General features: G+C 42.9%; 1 protein-coding gene across 1 annotated transcript in view; it reads right to left on the bottom strand.

The window, feature by feature from the left end:
- Window positions 1-17,981, bottom strand: part of Atxn10 (ataxin 10) — a 127,583-nt gene that overhangs the window by 62,078 nt on the left and 47,524 nt on the right. Inside the window, exons 7-9 of the mRNA NM_016843.4 lie at window positions 14,604-14,769; window positions 10,014-10,122; window positions 8,254-8,423 (exon numbers count right to left, since the gene is read on the bottom strand). Coding sequence (NP_058539.2) covers window positions 8,254-8,423; window positions 10,014-10,122; window positions 14,604-14,769 — 445 coding nt within the window. The remainder of the gene's footprint in view (window positions 1-8,253; window positions 8,424-10,013; window positions 10,123-14,603; window positions 14,770-17,981) is intronic.

The following is a 17,981-nucleotide window of genomic DNA, read 5'->3' as shown; positions in this document are numbered from 1 at the left end:
TTTATGAATTTTGACATATTTCTTGAACTTGGATTATATTACAAAGAAGTGGAATTCTAAGCGAGCCAGATCTTGTCTATACACTCAATCATCAAATCAATACGCTGTAACTCTGAGAGCATACAACGCAGGCAGGAGGACACAGACCTGAGACTGAAAAGTTCCTCCAGGGCTGGTGGCTCAAGAAGTAAGGGCGCCTGCTTGTACATGACGGACGAACTCCATTTGTAGAATCCACACGGGTAAAGGACAGACCTGACTGACAAAAGCTGTCCTCTTTTGTCAGTTTGTCCACAGTTTAAATGTCCACTTAATGTGTATGTGGGCACACATTAAATAAATGAGTAAGTGTGTGTGTGTGTGGGGGGGGGTGTCCTTCTATACGTTAAGACTGTCCTGGAACACATTTTAGAATAGATATAGAAAATACTTCTCCTCTTCAGTGGATAATGCCAAGAGAAAAATTCAACTATAAAAGCATTCGTGGTAGACCTGACAAGAAAAAAAAGTACTCTCATCCCAAGGGAAATTTTCTTACATGCTTTCAGTACTTTCCCCAAACAAGCCCCACCTAGAAAGAAAAGGCATCAAGATTCCTTTACTTAGTAAATTCCTATGGCATGTTATCTACAATTTCCATTTAAATATATATATCTGAGAGTCAGCAACATGGCTCAGTGGGTAAAAGAACTTGCCACCAAACCTAAGTTCAAAACCCAGAACCCACATAGTAGAAAGAGAACCAACTCCTACAAGTGGTCTGACTTCCATACTCACGCCATAACATGCATACATAGACACACATACCACCCACTCCTGCACAAAAATAAATGTAATAAAACTTTTTAAGCCATATAGTTGGGAGATGATAAATTAACTAGATCGATAACCTGAGAGGAAGGCTCAGGTCCATGAAGAGTCTAAGTAGTGTATCAGATCCTGTCACATTCAGTCCTTTGGACCCCACAGCAAGTACAGCAGTCTCCATTTGAAGCAAGGAAGCTGAGAACAGAACTGATGGCACTACAGTCAGTGGGTGGTTGACCAAGGAGCCACTTTGTGTTCACAGAATTTTAGTTATGTCTGCACTACTGCAAGCCACTGCCTGTTGTAAGGACTGAAAAATAGCAGCAACAGAACACAGCTTACTTTGTAGCGCTGAGAGACTAGGCACAGTCACAGGACAGTCACTTGCCCTGAGAAGATGGGCAAACTTACACCATGACCTGGGAAAGAAGGCCAGATGGCTTAGCAACCCATCACCTGTACAGAATGATCAGCTCAAGATCCATGCAAAGACTGGCTGCAACTCATTTCTCAGCAGCAGACATAAAAAATAAGTTTTATGAAAGAGTGCTAGAGCAGCGGAGGATAGGAAGGAGGTCTGGGGTTGTCAGTATAGTTGCAAACCGATCTAGCCTGTTATGGTAAAGGTGAGCCATTATGAAAAATTTCATATCATAGTCTTCGTTTAACAAATGACTCCTGGAGCACACTCCATATTGTTGTAGTGGTTAATCTATACACACCAACGACAAGTAAAAGCAAGATATAAGTATAAATCTGTTGAGATACATACCAAGATATATCCACACACAGAAACCAATTGCATATGCAGAGTAAGGTAGAAAAGCCACCCATCAAGGGAAGGCTCAGTGGAGGAGAACCTGATTCTGGCTGCTCTGATGTTTCCAAAGGTTCACAAAGCTCTGTGAGACCAGCAGTTCTAAAAGAGCAACTTGAGAACATATGGATGAAAAAAGTAGTTGGGACTGGGAGGTGGTGGTGCATGCCTTTAATTTCAGCACTTGGGAGACAGAGGCCCCAGGACACAGAGAAACCCTGCCTCGAAAAACAAAAGGGAAAAAAGAAAAAGAGGAGGAAGAGGAGGAGAAAGAAGAGGAGGAAGAGGAGGAGGAGGAGGAAAGGAAAGGAAAGGAAAGGAAAGGAAAGGAAAGGAAAGGAAAGGAAAGGAAAGGAAAGGAAAGGAAAGGAAAGGAAAGGAAAGGAAAGGGAAAAGAAGGTGGGAAGTCCACATGATGCTAGTACAGGGAAAGATTATAGAAAGTGTCCCTTCTCATGGCAGACAGTAAGGACTCTGGAACCCTGGCCTATGCTACAGCGGCTCAATGGAAGATATTAGCACGTGCTAATCCAGTCGTTATTCAATCAATCATTAGTCAGCACTGATGGACAATGAGCAGTCACTGACTCTAAGAAAAACAGTCTCAATAAAACAGCTTGGGCACTGGAATCCAAGCCATAAATTTGTTTCCAGTTTTCAGACTCACTAAGTAAGCACCCTGCTTGAAATCATGTTACACAGGAGGGAATTGTAAAGGACTGGCCTGCCAGCCTGCTCTGAATGTGAGAATCTGAAAGGCTTGCCGCACTGCATACAGAAAGACACTAAACTGAACCACACAAAAAGGCTTAAGGCATACACTAGGTCAGAATGTATTAATATATCCCAAACAGGGCTGCTGAGGTGGCTTAGTGGGTAAACTTGCTTGCTACCAAGCCTAACAACCTGAATTCAATCCAGAGGACTTATACTGTGGAAGGACAGAACCTCCTTACATGCACAGTGACACACATGCCCTCAAATACATACACACTGACTAAGCAAACAAATAAATCTCAAACATAAAAAGCTTGTAAGTTATCTCAAAATTCAGAATTTAAAGGAATTTTAGTTTTCAGGTGTAAAGTTGTTTCTTTTATCTAGTCTTTGTTTAACAAATGATTCCTGGAGCACACTCCATATTGTTGTAGTGAATATACAACAACTTTTTAAAGATTTACTTTATTTTTAATTCTCTGTGTGTGAGTGAAGGAGCTGAGGAGGCCAGAGATCTCAAATCCCCCTAGAGCTGGAGTTGCAGGCAGGTGTGAGCCACCTAACATGGGTGCTGGGAACAGAATTTGGGTCCTCTACAAGAGCAGTGCAATCCTAACTGTCAAGCCATCTCTGTCCAGCCCTACAACAAATAGCTTTTACGATAAACTGTTACTGGGCAACTGATGCCGCTCAGAGGTAGAGTCTGCCTACCACCCACGAGAGCCTATGTCTGATCGAGAGCGACATTACATACATATGGAGAGGACACATTTAAAGGAACCATCATGGGGAAGAAGGGGGTGGGATCAGCAGGAGGAGTGCAGGCTGGAAGAGGACAGTGGGGAAGGGGGTGACGAAGGACAAAGCAGATAACATGCATGTCTGGAAATACTTTGGGACCTATAGCACTGTACAACTGTAGAGTAACCTACACTTCTAATTTAAAAATTACAGATCACAAAAGATAAACCTTCACTTATGAATTCCCAGGTACAAGTTTTAAAGGCATAACACAATGAACAAAAAGTTGACAAATGTGCTTTTATGGTCACAAATGTTTAAGAACCTCTTTCCTAAAGGACAGTTCTGGACAGAAGGCCATGAGTTACACCTTCCTCACACCCTGAACCTCTTTTTTTTTTGGAGACAGGGTTTCTCTGTAGCCCTGGCTGTCCTCGAACTCAGAAATCTGCCTGCCTCTGCCTCCCGAGTGCTGGGATTAAAGGCGTGCGCCACCACGCCCGGCCTGACTTGTCTTTAAATGAACTGATACAGGCAACGAAAGCTTTGTGTGCACATATGTCAACAGAGATGACCAGGCACCAGCACCAAGGCTGGGAATTGCTACAAGGTGGAGAGGTAGCAGGAGGGAAAGAAGGAAGAACTGACCGCCATTGACAGGGAGCCTTTGGCAGAATGCACCCCACAAGCAACAAGTACATGTACTTTAGTCAATGACATTTTTCTTTGGGGACAAAAAAAAAGTAGACAAACTGGTTCATCTTCCCAGATATTTCAAATAGTATATTTAGCTTTAAGAATTAAAAACTTTTTTTTCTTCAAATAAGTCATTTCAAGAAGCTTCAACAATAGTAAAAAGCAGAAGAGTGGGAAGAGAAAGCGTAACTGTGGTTTGAGAGTTGAATCAGGTTCTATCAAAGAAGGCAGAGAATGGTTTGTGTTTACAGCATTAATATCCATGTGCTTCTTACAATGCAAACCCAAACAGAGGCGCTCTCCATCTGGTCCACAGGGGTTAAAGGTAAACTAATCATTACAGCCATAGCAAAGGAGTGCCATGCAATGGAGGGCCGAAAACAGAGTAAGGGGAAGCTGGAAAGGTTAGGAGCACCTCTGTCATGACTTGGTAAAGAAGGCTAGACTTTTATAGTTCGAGCAGCAACCTGAACATCAGAGCCACAGCGTGACCCAGGGAGGGCTGAGCTCCATACATTTCTGAGCAGGTTGTCCAAAGGTGCAGAAACAGAGGGAGATGATCTCCCATCCCACTAACTCTATGTCCTCGTGTTCCAGCTTTGCCAGAAAGAACTATTCTGGAATGGCCACCCTAGAGTACAAGACAGCCTTTCAGATCCTCTCTGGCAGGCCTCTGTAACACAATTGTTAAGTAATAGTACCAGTGCACATGTTAGCCCCTACTGACAACATCATCTTCAGAACCTACAGCATCAAGCTTGCATTCAAACTGATTCAAATTTCAGTTAAATTAAATCACACTGAAATCTCCCTGAGCCTTGGTTTCTCCATTAGAAACTAATGGTAACAATTCTTCTGTCAACCTTTTTCAGAGTAAGCTCTAGTGACCCAATGCAGATGCAAAAGGCAGGAAACTCGAAAGGCCACAGAGGTGCCTTACTCAGCTGCTGGACATGCCATTCCAATGAATGACTTTATGTGACAAGCAGAAATCGAGTAGGGTTCAAAAGGCTTCCATGCATTGTATAAAGATTCTACCAAAGTTCCTGTTGCCAATAGCTTGGTGGGTCAGAGGCAAGATCCCCAGATGTTCCTTATAGAACACAATCCTTTAGCAAAACAACTGTATTTTTCACAAGCTGTGCCTGCTTGCAAGAGCCCTCACGGGATCATTAGAGGGAAGATGACTTCTCTACCCTTAGAGAGGGAGATTCTTCTCCCCCTGTGTCTCCCAGCCATTTGTATGAAATTCTGCCCTAACTGCAAGTAGCTTCCGGAGGTGCTAGAGTATATAGGCTGGGAAAGCAAACTGGTAGGAACTCCATCTATGAAGCCATGGGGAAGCCAAGATTTCTGGGTGCTAATGCTTTGGAGTCCCCCCACTCTTACTAGTAGTCTCTTACCCAAAGTAAGCCCCCAAATTTCCCTGGTTCTCTGGGTGAACTGTGGATTCCCCAGGATCATACTTTGGTGTGTTCTCAGGAGCTTGTAGAGAAAAGATAGCTGCTTCCCCAGGAAAGGAATTCTCACAACATTCCTAGAATGGAACCTCCCAGGAGGCAAACTTTCATCAACCAAAGAATGCCCTGAAGGTTGAGGACATCCACAGCTGATGGAGAAGTGAAGAAGAAACAGATGAAAGAACACCGGAGGTTCGGATGTGAACCAACCCAGAAGGAGCTGAAAGGCTCTAGGTGGATGGCCTATGGGCAGGTGATCTTCAGCAAGTCTACATTAGAGTGCAGGAGACCAGGGACAGATCTGGGAATTCTCAAGAAAACAAATCTAAATTCTACTCTGGGTTCTGCCAACACACCATTGGACAGCCTCTCCTTTGCCGTCCCCAGCAAAACCTGCTCTGCAAGGCTGCTCAGAGGTTGGCGCTGACAAACCTGTAAGAAGACATGATGCAGCCATGCAGCACTGAACAAAGAAACCATCCGTGCCTTTCTTCTTTTAGTGAGATGAGACAAATCCCCCTACCCTGCATCTGTATCTAGTCTGGGAAATCTAAAGCCAAATGTATCCGAAGGCTCCAATTTACATAGAAGCCAAACAAGCCACCTAAACACCAGCCAGGGAACAATTGACTCACATATGAAGAACTATCCCCAGCCACCTCCCTAGAGCTGTAACTGTAACACAAGTTTTTGAAAGCTACTGAACTTAATCCCTTGCAGGAAAAAATAAGCAAGAAAAATACATTTTACTATCCAACTGGAATCAGGAGTGAGCTACAAGAATAAAGACGCTTCCGGAACATAAGGGAGGAGGGGTCAGTAATACTTTCAGGTTCGAGCCTTTTGTTAGCACAGGAAAGACACTGGGGTAGAGAGGCGTTCTCACACTCAGAGAATGAATCCTTCACACTCTCCAGAGTGTTTGCTCTACTAGAGAACACACAAGCAACTTCCCGTGGGCCCCAGCGCCCCCCGCATAGCGCTTGGCTACACTCCACATTTATGTAAGGTGTAACCTGCTGCTGACTCTTAGGAACTATCTCATGAGCCTAAGGGTTACTACACCATGTTCCTGTAAGAGGCCACTCCAAACTAGCAACAAAATAATCACTGACACAAGAACTCACCTGTGGCGTGCCCCTAAGAAAGGCATTGGGTTGATTTTTTTGTTTTTGTTTTTGTTTTGTTTTTTTGGCATTGGGTTATTAAAAGTAAAGTGTCTTATTCTCTATCAACGCTCTTTACAAAGATCAGTACAGTAAGTTTCCAAGAGGGCGTCAGTGGTTGGAGACACATGCCTGCTCTAGGAGGAGGAATATCCTTTGTACACACACTGGACAAAGCATAACCCACTAGCATGTAGCAGACTGTGAGAACGGTTAACAACTGCGGCATATTACCAAGGCTCCCTGTGCTTTCACTCTTACCCCCTCCCTATCCTTTTCAGAAGGGATGGCTCCTATCGAATCAAGTATGCACATTTCCCTACCATCTCTGTGGTACTGTTAAGAATTCATAAACCTTTTAATTTCAGATACTACATTTTTCATTTCTAGAATTTCGATGTCTTTTAGTCTCTATTTTTATTATATCTTTTCGTTCATATAATACATATTGTCCATTCACAATTACTGCTCCTTTAAAATCCTTGGTTTGCAGTCAGCTTCTTTTGATTAACAGTTCTTTTAACTAACAGTTCTTTTAACTAACAGTTCTTTTGACAATAGAGTACATTTTCCTGTAGGTCGGGTGATTTTGTTTTGGATGCTAGGCACTGTATAAACTATGCCATGGAACTCTTATTTACATTATATTCCTCTAAAGTGTATTATTTGTATGTTTGTTTGTTTGTTTGTGTGAAGACGTATTTTAGTTGACTTAAATGTAAATTCTAGAGTCTGACATCTCAGATTTTAATAATTATTTTATCCACAGCTTACCTGCTTGGAGCCTGCCAGGTTTGTATGTGACTTAAAAGACCTAGTTTAAAAGACTTAGGTCAGGAGACTATTCACCCAGAGACGGAGGATGCCAAGGCTTTTCCTTACAGTAAAGGCCAGGTTTTTTTTCCCCCTTCCCCTTCCCCTTCCCCTTCCCCTTCCCCTTCCCCTTCCCCTTCCCCTTCCCCCTCCCCCTGCCCTCCCCTCTCCTCTCCTCTCCTCCCCTCTCCTCCTCCTCCTCCTCCTCCCCCTCCCCCTCCCCCTCCTCTTCCTCCTCCTCCTCCTTTTTCTTCTGGGACAAGGTCCTGCTAGGGCATGGATGCCATGTGTGTGTCAGCATGCTTGGCTCCATGTTTCTGAAATGTGTAGCCCTAGAAAACTTTCCTACTTGCTCATCACTGTTTGCTGTTGTTCTTTGTTCGGTTTTTGAGAGCAGAGCTCACTCCGGCTCTAGCCAGCCTAGGACTGCACAGAGATCCACTCGCCTCTGCCTGGCTTGTCTCTGCTTTTGTTTTATTGACTGCTCCCTACACCATAATAGAGTCTTAAATAAACAGACTTCAGACAAACATTACTAACTTACAAGAAAGGAGAACGCCCCAAATACACTCATGAGAACAACAATGCAAAAACTATAAAAATACAGACCCTAAGGAAAAAAAATGTGACGTACGGGGCTCAGCAGATAAAAAGCACTTGTGCACAGCCTCTCAACCTAAGCTTGATTTCCGTAACGGATGATGAAAGGAGAGGAGCAACCTCACATGCGTGTGCTGGCAAACGTGTGCTTACACGTCTCACACTATACATGTAACACACACACACACACACACACACACACACAGCACTAAAATAAGGTAAAAATTTTCAAGTATGACATACCGTGCTTCTTTGTAGAAAAAATATGTAATATTCTATTTATGTTACATATTAACCTATAGATATTCTTTCCAATCAATTTTCTAAGAACTCACATAAGAATTTTATATGCCCCCTTGCCCAGAGAGAAAATAGTCTAAATTCTAAACGGCCTATTTTCAACAATTATATGTGGCACACCAAGAAATAATCTTACTTTGTCTTGGTTTTCTTTATTCTTGTAGCACAGATTTCCAATCAGACGGATGAGATGAGACTTAAAGCCTTCAGTCATGTGTTCGATGTCACCCTCTGCTTTTAGAGAGTCTGAGGGACTGAAGATGTTCGTGCTTTCTTTTCCAACTTCATGAATCACTCGTAAAACATCTAGAGCAAATGAGTATAATTCATTTTCCATAAGAAATTAGCATAGTATCTAAGTTCTCTATAAACACACCTAATGGATTAAAATAAAGTATGTGCCACCCGTCTTCAATAGTGATTCGTGTGGGGACAAAGGAGAGCCCTTGCCTGGCGGCATCAGTTCATCCTCACGCCAGAAATACAGCAGCAGTAACAAGAACCTGACCGCTTCTTTCCCTTTACATTCATGTTTTTAAAGTCTGATCATAACAATTAGCCTCACTTGGCCTTTCTATCTATCCACAAAGGAAACTTAGCTAAAATTTTGCAACTATTTTTTCTTACAAAATAATTTTTTATTTCAATTATCTACACAAAAGCTAATGTGATAACTTAGAAGTAAGCGTAAATCACAACAGGTTTCAGTAATGACTTATAGCTTTCTCAACAGCCAAACAATAAAACTCAGCCGTGGATTGACATTAGCTATAATCATAAGAAATAATATTGCTATATACTATGACTATCCCTAGCAGCCTATAGAAACAGGACTTACACATTTTCCATATTATTTTATTTAACCCTCTGAATAATCCCATTAAAGGCAGACATGACTTTCACAGTTTTACATGAAGCAATCAGACGCACAGAAGCTCACTGGGCAGAGATGGATGGCGATCTACATTTGTCCTAGCTTCAGAGTGAGTCCCTGTCTGGTAACTTAATCTGATTATCAGTAAAAGTACTGCACTCTAAATAGAACTCTGTCAGTCAGATGTGATGGCACTTGTCATTAATCCCAGCACTTGGGAGGCAGAGGCAGGTGGATCTCTGTGAGTTCAAGGCCGTCTGGTCTACAGAATGCGCTTCAGGGCAGTCAGGGCTACAAAAAGAAACCCTGTCTTGAAAAACCAAAAACATAGAACTCTGGGATGGAATTCTAAGTGCCTTCTACAGATCACTGCTAGCTCAACTATATTTGTGAATATAAAGACATCTATGAAAAAGTACCTGACTTTTCTTTCTTTTTTTTTTTTTAAGGAAAGCATTAGACATTGACAAGCAAAACCTAGGGGTGGGTATCCACACAAACCAAGGTTCTAGTAAACTTAATTCGTAAACAGCTTTTGAGTAAAGTCAGTAATGATTCAAATGATGTCTTCCTAGCCATAAAAGGCTTCGTGTCTTAAGAGTAAATCTATAATGTAAATGAAACACTGTTCTTTGTTCTCAAAAGTATAACTGGAGACAATCTATTACCAGATTTAATAAATAAAACTTTGGTAAAATAAGTTTACAAAACTCAACCTTCTCATTTGCAAACCCCTATCCTCAGTTTCATGGCAAACATTCCTCTGAGGGGACACCGGAGGTATCTGCAGAAGGGCCTGCTTAGTCATCACACTACAACTCAGGACCACATCAGAGAAGGAACAATGAGGCCTCAGCTTGAGCAATCTGAGCTGTGATCATTGTACCATAATTCCATCCAAGAAAAAAGTTCAAAGAATCTCAAGTGAAAACACCAAAGGTAAGGGCTTGAGTTTGAACTTATGCCACAGAGTATGTCAAAGATTTCCTAACTGGAAGTCCTGTGTGTGCCAGTTCACTCACCAATCACGCGTTCCATCAGGCCAGGGAAAACCTGCAGGTAGCCGAGAAGCTCAGTGTTGGACGTCATTTCACACAAGACATCCAGGAGCCGAATCGTAACCAGGGCTTCCTAAAACGACAAGAAAACCTCCTTGCTAGGAACCAGAATTTCAACATTGACCATTATAAATAGCAGTGAGAGAATAAAATGCTCTAACAAATGCCATGTGAGTGACACATCTATGTGCAGAGAGAAACATACTTGCTCGAATGGTCTTGAAGGACCACTATCGGCCCCATCACAGGGGCAGGGCTGTATGTCATTATGTGTCTTCTTGGAGCACACAGACAGCAAAGCTCTTGTGTTCTGCCTCCTCAGTGCTGGGATTACAAGAGCACACCACCACACTGGGCCTTTTCACATTGAGTTCTGGGAATCAAATTCAGGTCCCAAAATGGCAAGCAGTTCTTATCTCCATAGCCCTAGCTTTACTCTAGTTTCAAGAGAGTAAGTTTTAATATTTTTAATTATATATATATATATATATAAGTATGTGTGTATGTGTGTGGGAGTGTGTGTGTGTGTATGTGCGGGTGCTCACAGAACCCAAAAGCACTTACTTACTTAGAGACAGTTGTGAGCAGGGAACTAAACTTAGGTTCTCTGAAAGAATAGTACAAGCTATCAGTGCTGAGTCAACTCTCCAGCTCTTAAGAGAATTTTGTTTTGTTATGTTTAAGACATGGTTTCTCTGTGTAGTCTTGGGTGACCTAGAACTCACTCTGTAGATCAGGCTGGCCTCGAACTCAGAGATCTACCTGTCTCTGCCTCTCAATTGCTGGGATTAAAAGTATGCAACACCACCACCACCCAGCCAAAAGAATAATTTTTAAGTGATATACCAAAAATAATGTTAGCATAATTAATACAAGAAACTTAATGACTTAAATGGGGATATGTTAGGTGGACTTAAACTGACTTCCTTTCTGTCAGTAACATGGAATCTAGGAGAAAAATAACTATGCCTAAATAGTGAAACCTCCCTTAACTTTTGACAAACATTCAGCAGAGCCACTGAGAGCGCTTGGCAGGTAAAGGTTTGAGTTCCCAAGCCACACAACCAAAGCTTGGTTCCTGATCTCAACAGGCTGGAAGGAGAGAACTGCTCCTCCTGAGTTGTCCTATGACCTCCATACTCCTGCAGGCACATACACATGCCACACCTTACAGGACCAAATAAATAAATTAGTAAGGAAATGATTACAAAATTTGGAAAGGCTAAAAAGAAAAACACACCCAGTAAATCTACCTGTATTCAAATGGAAGGAGAAACAGCCACATGTGTGGAAAAGCCACGCTAGACAACAGTGCACTCACCACTGTGAAAAGGAAACGAAGCAACGTAAGGGTCGAACACACAAGGAAAGCCTTTGTACAAAACAAACTGATACACAAATGGCTCTGCAGAACAGAGGAGGGAGCTGGGCAAACCAGAAACTTCTTAACTTTGTTTCACTGACATCAGCTAAAGAACTGTTTACAGAAAAGTGAAATATGAGCAAAAGTAAAAGGGCAAAACCATGATCCTTATCAGTCCGTGCAATCAGAGATACCATTCTTACTCATTCCATGGGCTCATACTAATTGCTACTGCAGAAAGTTGCTTAATATGTGGCTGCAAGAACCAAATGACTACAAACCCCGCCACCTAACAACAATTCTGATTTGCACAGGAATCAGGAAATAGAAACTTTCAAAGGAAAGGCGAGGCTCAGGATGAGTAACTAAGAGTCAGTAAACTCAACCTTAGCCTATGCCAAAACAGACTACGTTTGTGTCAAACCTGGAAATGGGCATATAAAGTACAGCAAAGGCCAGCATGGACGCTCAACACTCAGCTACTTCTGCAAAGAGCATATGAAGAAAGCCTCAGGGTTTCAACCTACACAGAAAAAAAACCCTCGACAAACACAGCTATTTTCAGTCAGTCTTCTGAAAATGTTATTAATTGCATTAACTGTCTTGCCTTCCTAAGAAATCACTGGTGGCACCCGTGCTGGCCAGTGGCTGGCAGAGGCACGGCAGAGAGAGAGCCCTGATGTGCACTCACTAACTTCCACGATAACCCTGACAACCAACCGAAAGTCAGGCCATAGATACCTAGATATGAACGAACAACAGACTCTCGGCAGTCAGCATCACCCAGCTCCAGCCTAGGACTGAGAACATGGTATACTGGACAAGGGTCTCCTTCAAGCCTATTGTAGCTTTTCATCCCCACTTCTATCTCAGAGTATAGTAATGCAAATGTGCATGCTTCCTCCTCCCTTACAGGAACTACTATTTGAAGGGAAAATCGAGGCTGGAGCAATGGATCAGTGGGCGAGAGCTTATGCGAGCTTGAGGGCCTGAGTTTGATTCCTTGGTGCCATGTGAAAACACTGCCTGTGCCTAGAACCCAGCACTGAGGGAGAGACAGGAGACCCAGAGTGATCCAAAGCCCATCAGCCGAGCCAAAAGGCAAGCTACCAGTTCAATACGCCACCCTGCTTCAGACAGTAAGATGGAAAGCACTAAAGGAAGACACCTGACATCCGCCCTGGCTTCTTCATATACACACATGAACATGTGCATATCCCCTGCACGCATCACACACACTCACACGCACGCACATGCACACACTCCTGCACACGTGTACAGAGAGAGAGCAGGCGTATCCCACTATAATACTAAAATTACTTTAAACACAAGTCTTGTGAACAATTTAAAGTCAGATGTGATTTAACAAATATTGAAGGATTTTTTTTTTATGTTTCCTAGAAAATTAAGTTTTAAATGTTTTTCAACCACACCTCACTGCTCCCCCTGCTGGGAACAAAAGCAATTGTCCCCAGAAAGGTAAATCAGTGCTGAGATGTCCTCTTTTCTTTTACAGGAAGAGAACTCATGTCTACCTGAAGGCAATCAAGACAATAACCAACTGGCATGGAATTCAACCACAAAGAAGGCAGTGCACTCCCACTGTGACAAAGTGTCACAAACATGACTTCAATTACGCCAGAAGTCAAGAAATTCCCAGGCTCGCACGTCACTGCCCGGAGCACACCAGGATCTCGTTTCTGCCTCGCTGCACACCTTTCCATGCTGAGGGAGGGTCCACTCTGGAGTCCAAGCTCACGCACCAAACCACTGCCAACAGCACTCCAGCATCAACTACTAAAACGTATTTAAAATCTGATTCACTGAGGTATGGTTTACATGCAATACATACCTTTAAGTATACAAAACAGAGCCTATCAAACTACACAGCTATGACTAACATTTCAACAAGTTGCCTGTGTCCCTGTGAAATTATGTTGACCCCCGACTTAAGTCCCAGCGAACACGTGACCTGTTCTCTGTCATTATCCACGAGTCTAACCTACTACTAAATCTCACAGAAATGGCGTCCTAGTCTAGCTTATCCACCTGCTCAAATGCTGCTCCAGGGTTGTCTTTCATTTGGTCCCAGAGCTGCTTCTATTCTGCTACTGAGCAGTGTCAAAGAGAGAACAATTCTGACTTTAACTCAAATAAAGGCCAAAGAAACAGTCCAAGCAGAGGTTTTCCAGTGGGATGGAAAATGGTAGGATAGAATTACTGCCAAGTAGTTTCCGTAGCCTTTAGGAGAGAAGGGGTCAAGAAAGGAGAATGTGACCAGGGTTAACTGGGGGAGGAGGTGAAATGGTGTGCGGGAGGGGTGGAGTTAGAAAGCCCCTACCCTAGGTAGGAAAAATAAACTTTTAAAAAACAGCTCAGACTTGTATTGAGAAGTTATTTGTTTGTTTTATGTTTTATTTTAAGAGATTTATTCTTTTATATGCATGAGATTTGGCCTGCCTGCTGTATGCCCTCAGAGTCCAAGATGTTACATTTCCGTAAAGCGGAATTATAGATGGTTGTCAACTGCCAGGTAGGCACTGGGAAGCTAGCTCAGGGCCTTTGTAAGAGCAGCAGGAGAGTGTGGGCACTTAACAACGATGTGACTATGTAACGTGACTACAGCACTGAAGGCGAGCAATGAATGAGCAGAAGCAGAAACAATCTCCACATCTCATTACAGGGATTACCCATCCATAAACTCATTCAGAATGTGTGTTCAATGTCTATGGAACTGACAGGCAAATGGCACAAAACCCATCTAAGTATGTGCCTTTAACACATGCCTGTGGATCTATGCTTAAAAGTATCAACAGAGTTATTTTACAAGCTATTAATGTGGGCAGGGTTCCCCCTAATCTATAGTTTCTACGTTCTCTAACAAAGCCACCTATCACTCAGAGAGTTCACTTAAAACCTTGATAGGGGCTGGAGAGATGGGTCGTCAATGAAGAGCTCTCCCAGGGGACCCTCATTCAGTCCCTAGCACTCACCTAGGTGCCCTACAGTCACCCATAACTCTCGCTCCGGAGGATCTCACACCTTCTTTTGGCCTCCACAGGCAACAAAACACACACACATAAATAAAGACAAATCTTTAATACCTTTTAAGAAAGAAATCTCATAGACATCTTGAATAAACTAGAAAACCTGTCTGCTCTTCCCCTCCAGGCCCAGATCTGTGTCCTTACCTTATCCTCGGTGTGAGGCTCTGAGGTCAACTTCAGCACGTTCCTGCACTGATCCATAAATGAGTTTGCAATCAACTCGGCATGGCGCACAAAGATAGAGATGTCATCCTTTGTCAGCTGCTCCTCACCCACTAGCTTGGCTATCACTATGTCTAACAGTGTGATCCTGAAAAACAGAGGAGTCCCACCTGAGTACATAACAAGTCTGCTGTGCAATGCTGAGAATGACAGTTTCAGAGTTACTCTCATTCTTTTTTAACCGTATTTTAATATCTAGCTAGAAAAAAGCTTTTATTAATAAAGCTGTCAATTGCCAGTTTTTAAAAAAAATTTAAGTTTCTTCTATGTGACTTAATAGCAGCAAGAACTTTTTCATATCCATCACTTTTAATATTAAAATAATTCAACATTTCATAAAGGTTGCCAATTTAAGTTTTAAGAAGTGAGCTATCAAACTTATTCACTATTTGACACTGATCCACGTACTACACACATTATCTTATTTAATCCTCACAAACCTCAACAGGACAAGCAATATAATTAGTTTACATTAACGATGTCAATCTAGAAACATCTGTAACCCAGTGGTACTTGCACTCCCATGTGCATGCATACATGCATGTGTGTAATGTGTACACACATAATAACAATAACGATAATAAGGGAAAATGAAATGGTATGAATGAGTTGTGGCCTGCTAACCCAGAATGTGGATTTACTCTACTACTGTCAAGCAGTCAAGTGTATACTGGACATAAACTATTCCTGATCTCAAGTGCTGGGCACCAGACATAATTGTGCATGCTGTATTTTTGACAAGTCGGGGAAACTAGGTTTTGACTAGACTCTCAAAGTCATGTAAGACACTGTGTGACATTACAGTGGCTACGATCATCCCACAGCTGTGACATCAGGAGCATTTTTATACTCCACTATAGTCTCATGGGATGACTGGTACACCAGGTTCATTATGGAGCAAAATGTGATGTGGTACGTGACTCTGCCTCCTTGAAAACAAGCACACGGTCTAACAAATGTTCTTTATCATGTTATTTACTCAGGCACAAGGATGGAAAGCCAATAGGCCTAGCTTAAGGGTTAGCAGAATCATTACACATCAGATTCAAAGACTTGTTGCCCTCCCCTAACCCACAAACTACCGCTTAGGCCTCTTGAGACTCCCTAAGCACACTCTCATTTCCGAGCCGAGCGCCCATGATTCTAAGTCACTGGCTGACATGACGACTGTTTCTAACTCACTTGTGACCAAATAGTCACATACTCTCTCTCAAAAGTTTGACCTCTGGTTTTTTTTAAGCAATGAACTTGCAAAACACTTAGGAAAATTTTCTATAGCAATCCCCCCAACCAACCAACCCACCAACAAACAAAGAAAAACACCCCTGTTTTATTAGTTATATTTAAAGTGAAATAGGCTACAGTTGTTATTGTCACATATATGCAATCCTGGAAAGGTTTTGGTGAGGACCAAGAGCAAGGGTAAGAGGGAGGAAGAATATTTTATGAACATTCTAGAACAAGAAATAAAGTATCTATAATTCAAGTTCAAAAATTTCCAGCAAATTTTCAATTTAGATTTGAACTTTTCCAAAAGTGTAACTTGTTCAATATGATAAGCCTTGAAGGCCATAAGTTGTCCTAACCCAGAACAGTGAGCGCATTACACTGAGGCAGTGAGTGGTGCTGACAAGCCTCATGTGTCCCTACAGATGGACAGATGGACAGAGAGCAGAGCCGGCTGGCTGAGTAAGAGCGAGCTCTGTAAGCTCAGGAAGCACTGCCCAGGCCGCAGACCCCAACCCTGGAACACAAGGCCCAGTCAGTGACTGCGAGGGCCTGAGCGCAGCGGTGGCATTGGTGTGAATACTACCAGTTCACAGAGTGACACCTTAGCACCAGGACTGAGGAGCACTTCTGTGAGAACAAGAGGAGCTGAGCCTTAATTCCTAGCACGTCAGCAAACCCAGGCATGACCTTAGATGCCTGTGACCCCAGTGCTGAAGGCAGAGACAGACATTGGGAGCAGATTGGCCAGAGAGCCAGCCTAGCCAAAGCTATGAATTTCAGATCCAATGAAAGAATCTCCCTATGCGTGAATAAATAAACGATCGAATGAACTCAAAGAAGCTGGAAAGTAATTGAGGAAGACAATATCATCCCCTAATCTCCACATGCACATGCATGCATGCATGCACAGGCATGCCCTCAGACACTTGTACAAACACCACTTCACCGCACAGTCCTGGTCCCTAGCTGGTTACTAGGGACTCTTTTAGGAGATGGGAGAATGTTAGGAGGTGGGCCTAGCTGGAGGAAGTAGATCAGTAAAGGCACGCCTTTGAAGGCTCTACATGGCCCCCATCCCTCCCTCCTGCCCACCAGGAAGTATGCCACTTTGCTCCCAATCATGGAGGAGTACCTCACACTGGCCCAGAAGCTAGACTACAGTCTCAAGCCCCTAAAACACTTTTTGGGAAGCCAAGGCAGCCTGAGACCAGCTTTGGCACTACAACAAAAGACTTGGGGAAGGGGCATTCCCTTCATATTTACTGACTGCTAACTAGGCAAGCTCTGGGACCTTAATATATCACCTATTTAGGTATCTACAATAATAATTCCATCAAGTGACCGTTATTTCTTTCCCTTTTCTTGGATGAGACAGAGCTCTAGAAAGGTCAAATGAGTGAGCCACCCAAACACCAGCTGCCCTTTGTTCCTGTGCTATACACACATTATAACCTGAGCGCTGTACACACCACCTCAGAAGAGCAGCCTTTTAACCTGCCAACAATTACACCGAGCAGCAGGAATGGGGAGCAGAAACTGCATCACACTGGCTCTCATTATTACCGAATCATACCAAAAAAACCGATTACATGCGTGTTCAAACTTCCCTCTCAAAAGAATCTGTTCCCAGTAGATTCCAGGTCCTGAGTAAAGAAGACAGAAGCCAACACTTATGGAACAGTTACTGCCCATAGCACAAGAGGCAGGGAGTCGGCTTGCTGTTCACCACCATGCCCCAGGAGCCACCAGCTGAGGCTCAGTACAGCACTGTTTTAGTAATTGATCCACAGATGTATTTTAAAATGTAGACAGCCCCTGAACCAATCAGATATCCTAATGCAGCTGGGCTAGAGACACAGTCTGACACCCCAAGGATTCTTCTACATCCCAGCTCTCAGTATGGTTCCTCATCTGACTCAAAGAACCTGGGAACATTTTGAGTAACACATTGTCTACTTGCTTCTCAAGCATTCTCCATGCACAGGAGAAAAATGAACTCGTCACATAAACCTGCTGAGGGAAACTCTTGACTTAGTCCTAATGATCTGCCAAAGGAAACGTCTGAGCTAG

This window comes from Mus musculus, chromosome 15 (assembly GCF_000001635.26).
Source record: "Mus musculus strain C57BL/6J chromosome 15, GRCm38.p6 C57BL/6J".
Taxonomy (NCBI): Eukaryota; Metazoa; Chordata; class Mammalia; order Rodentia; family Muridae; genus Mus; species Mus musculus.
Note: the sequence above shows the minus strand (reverse complement) of the source record. Positions and strands in the feature narration are given on the sequence as shown.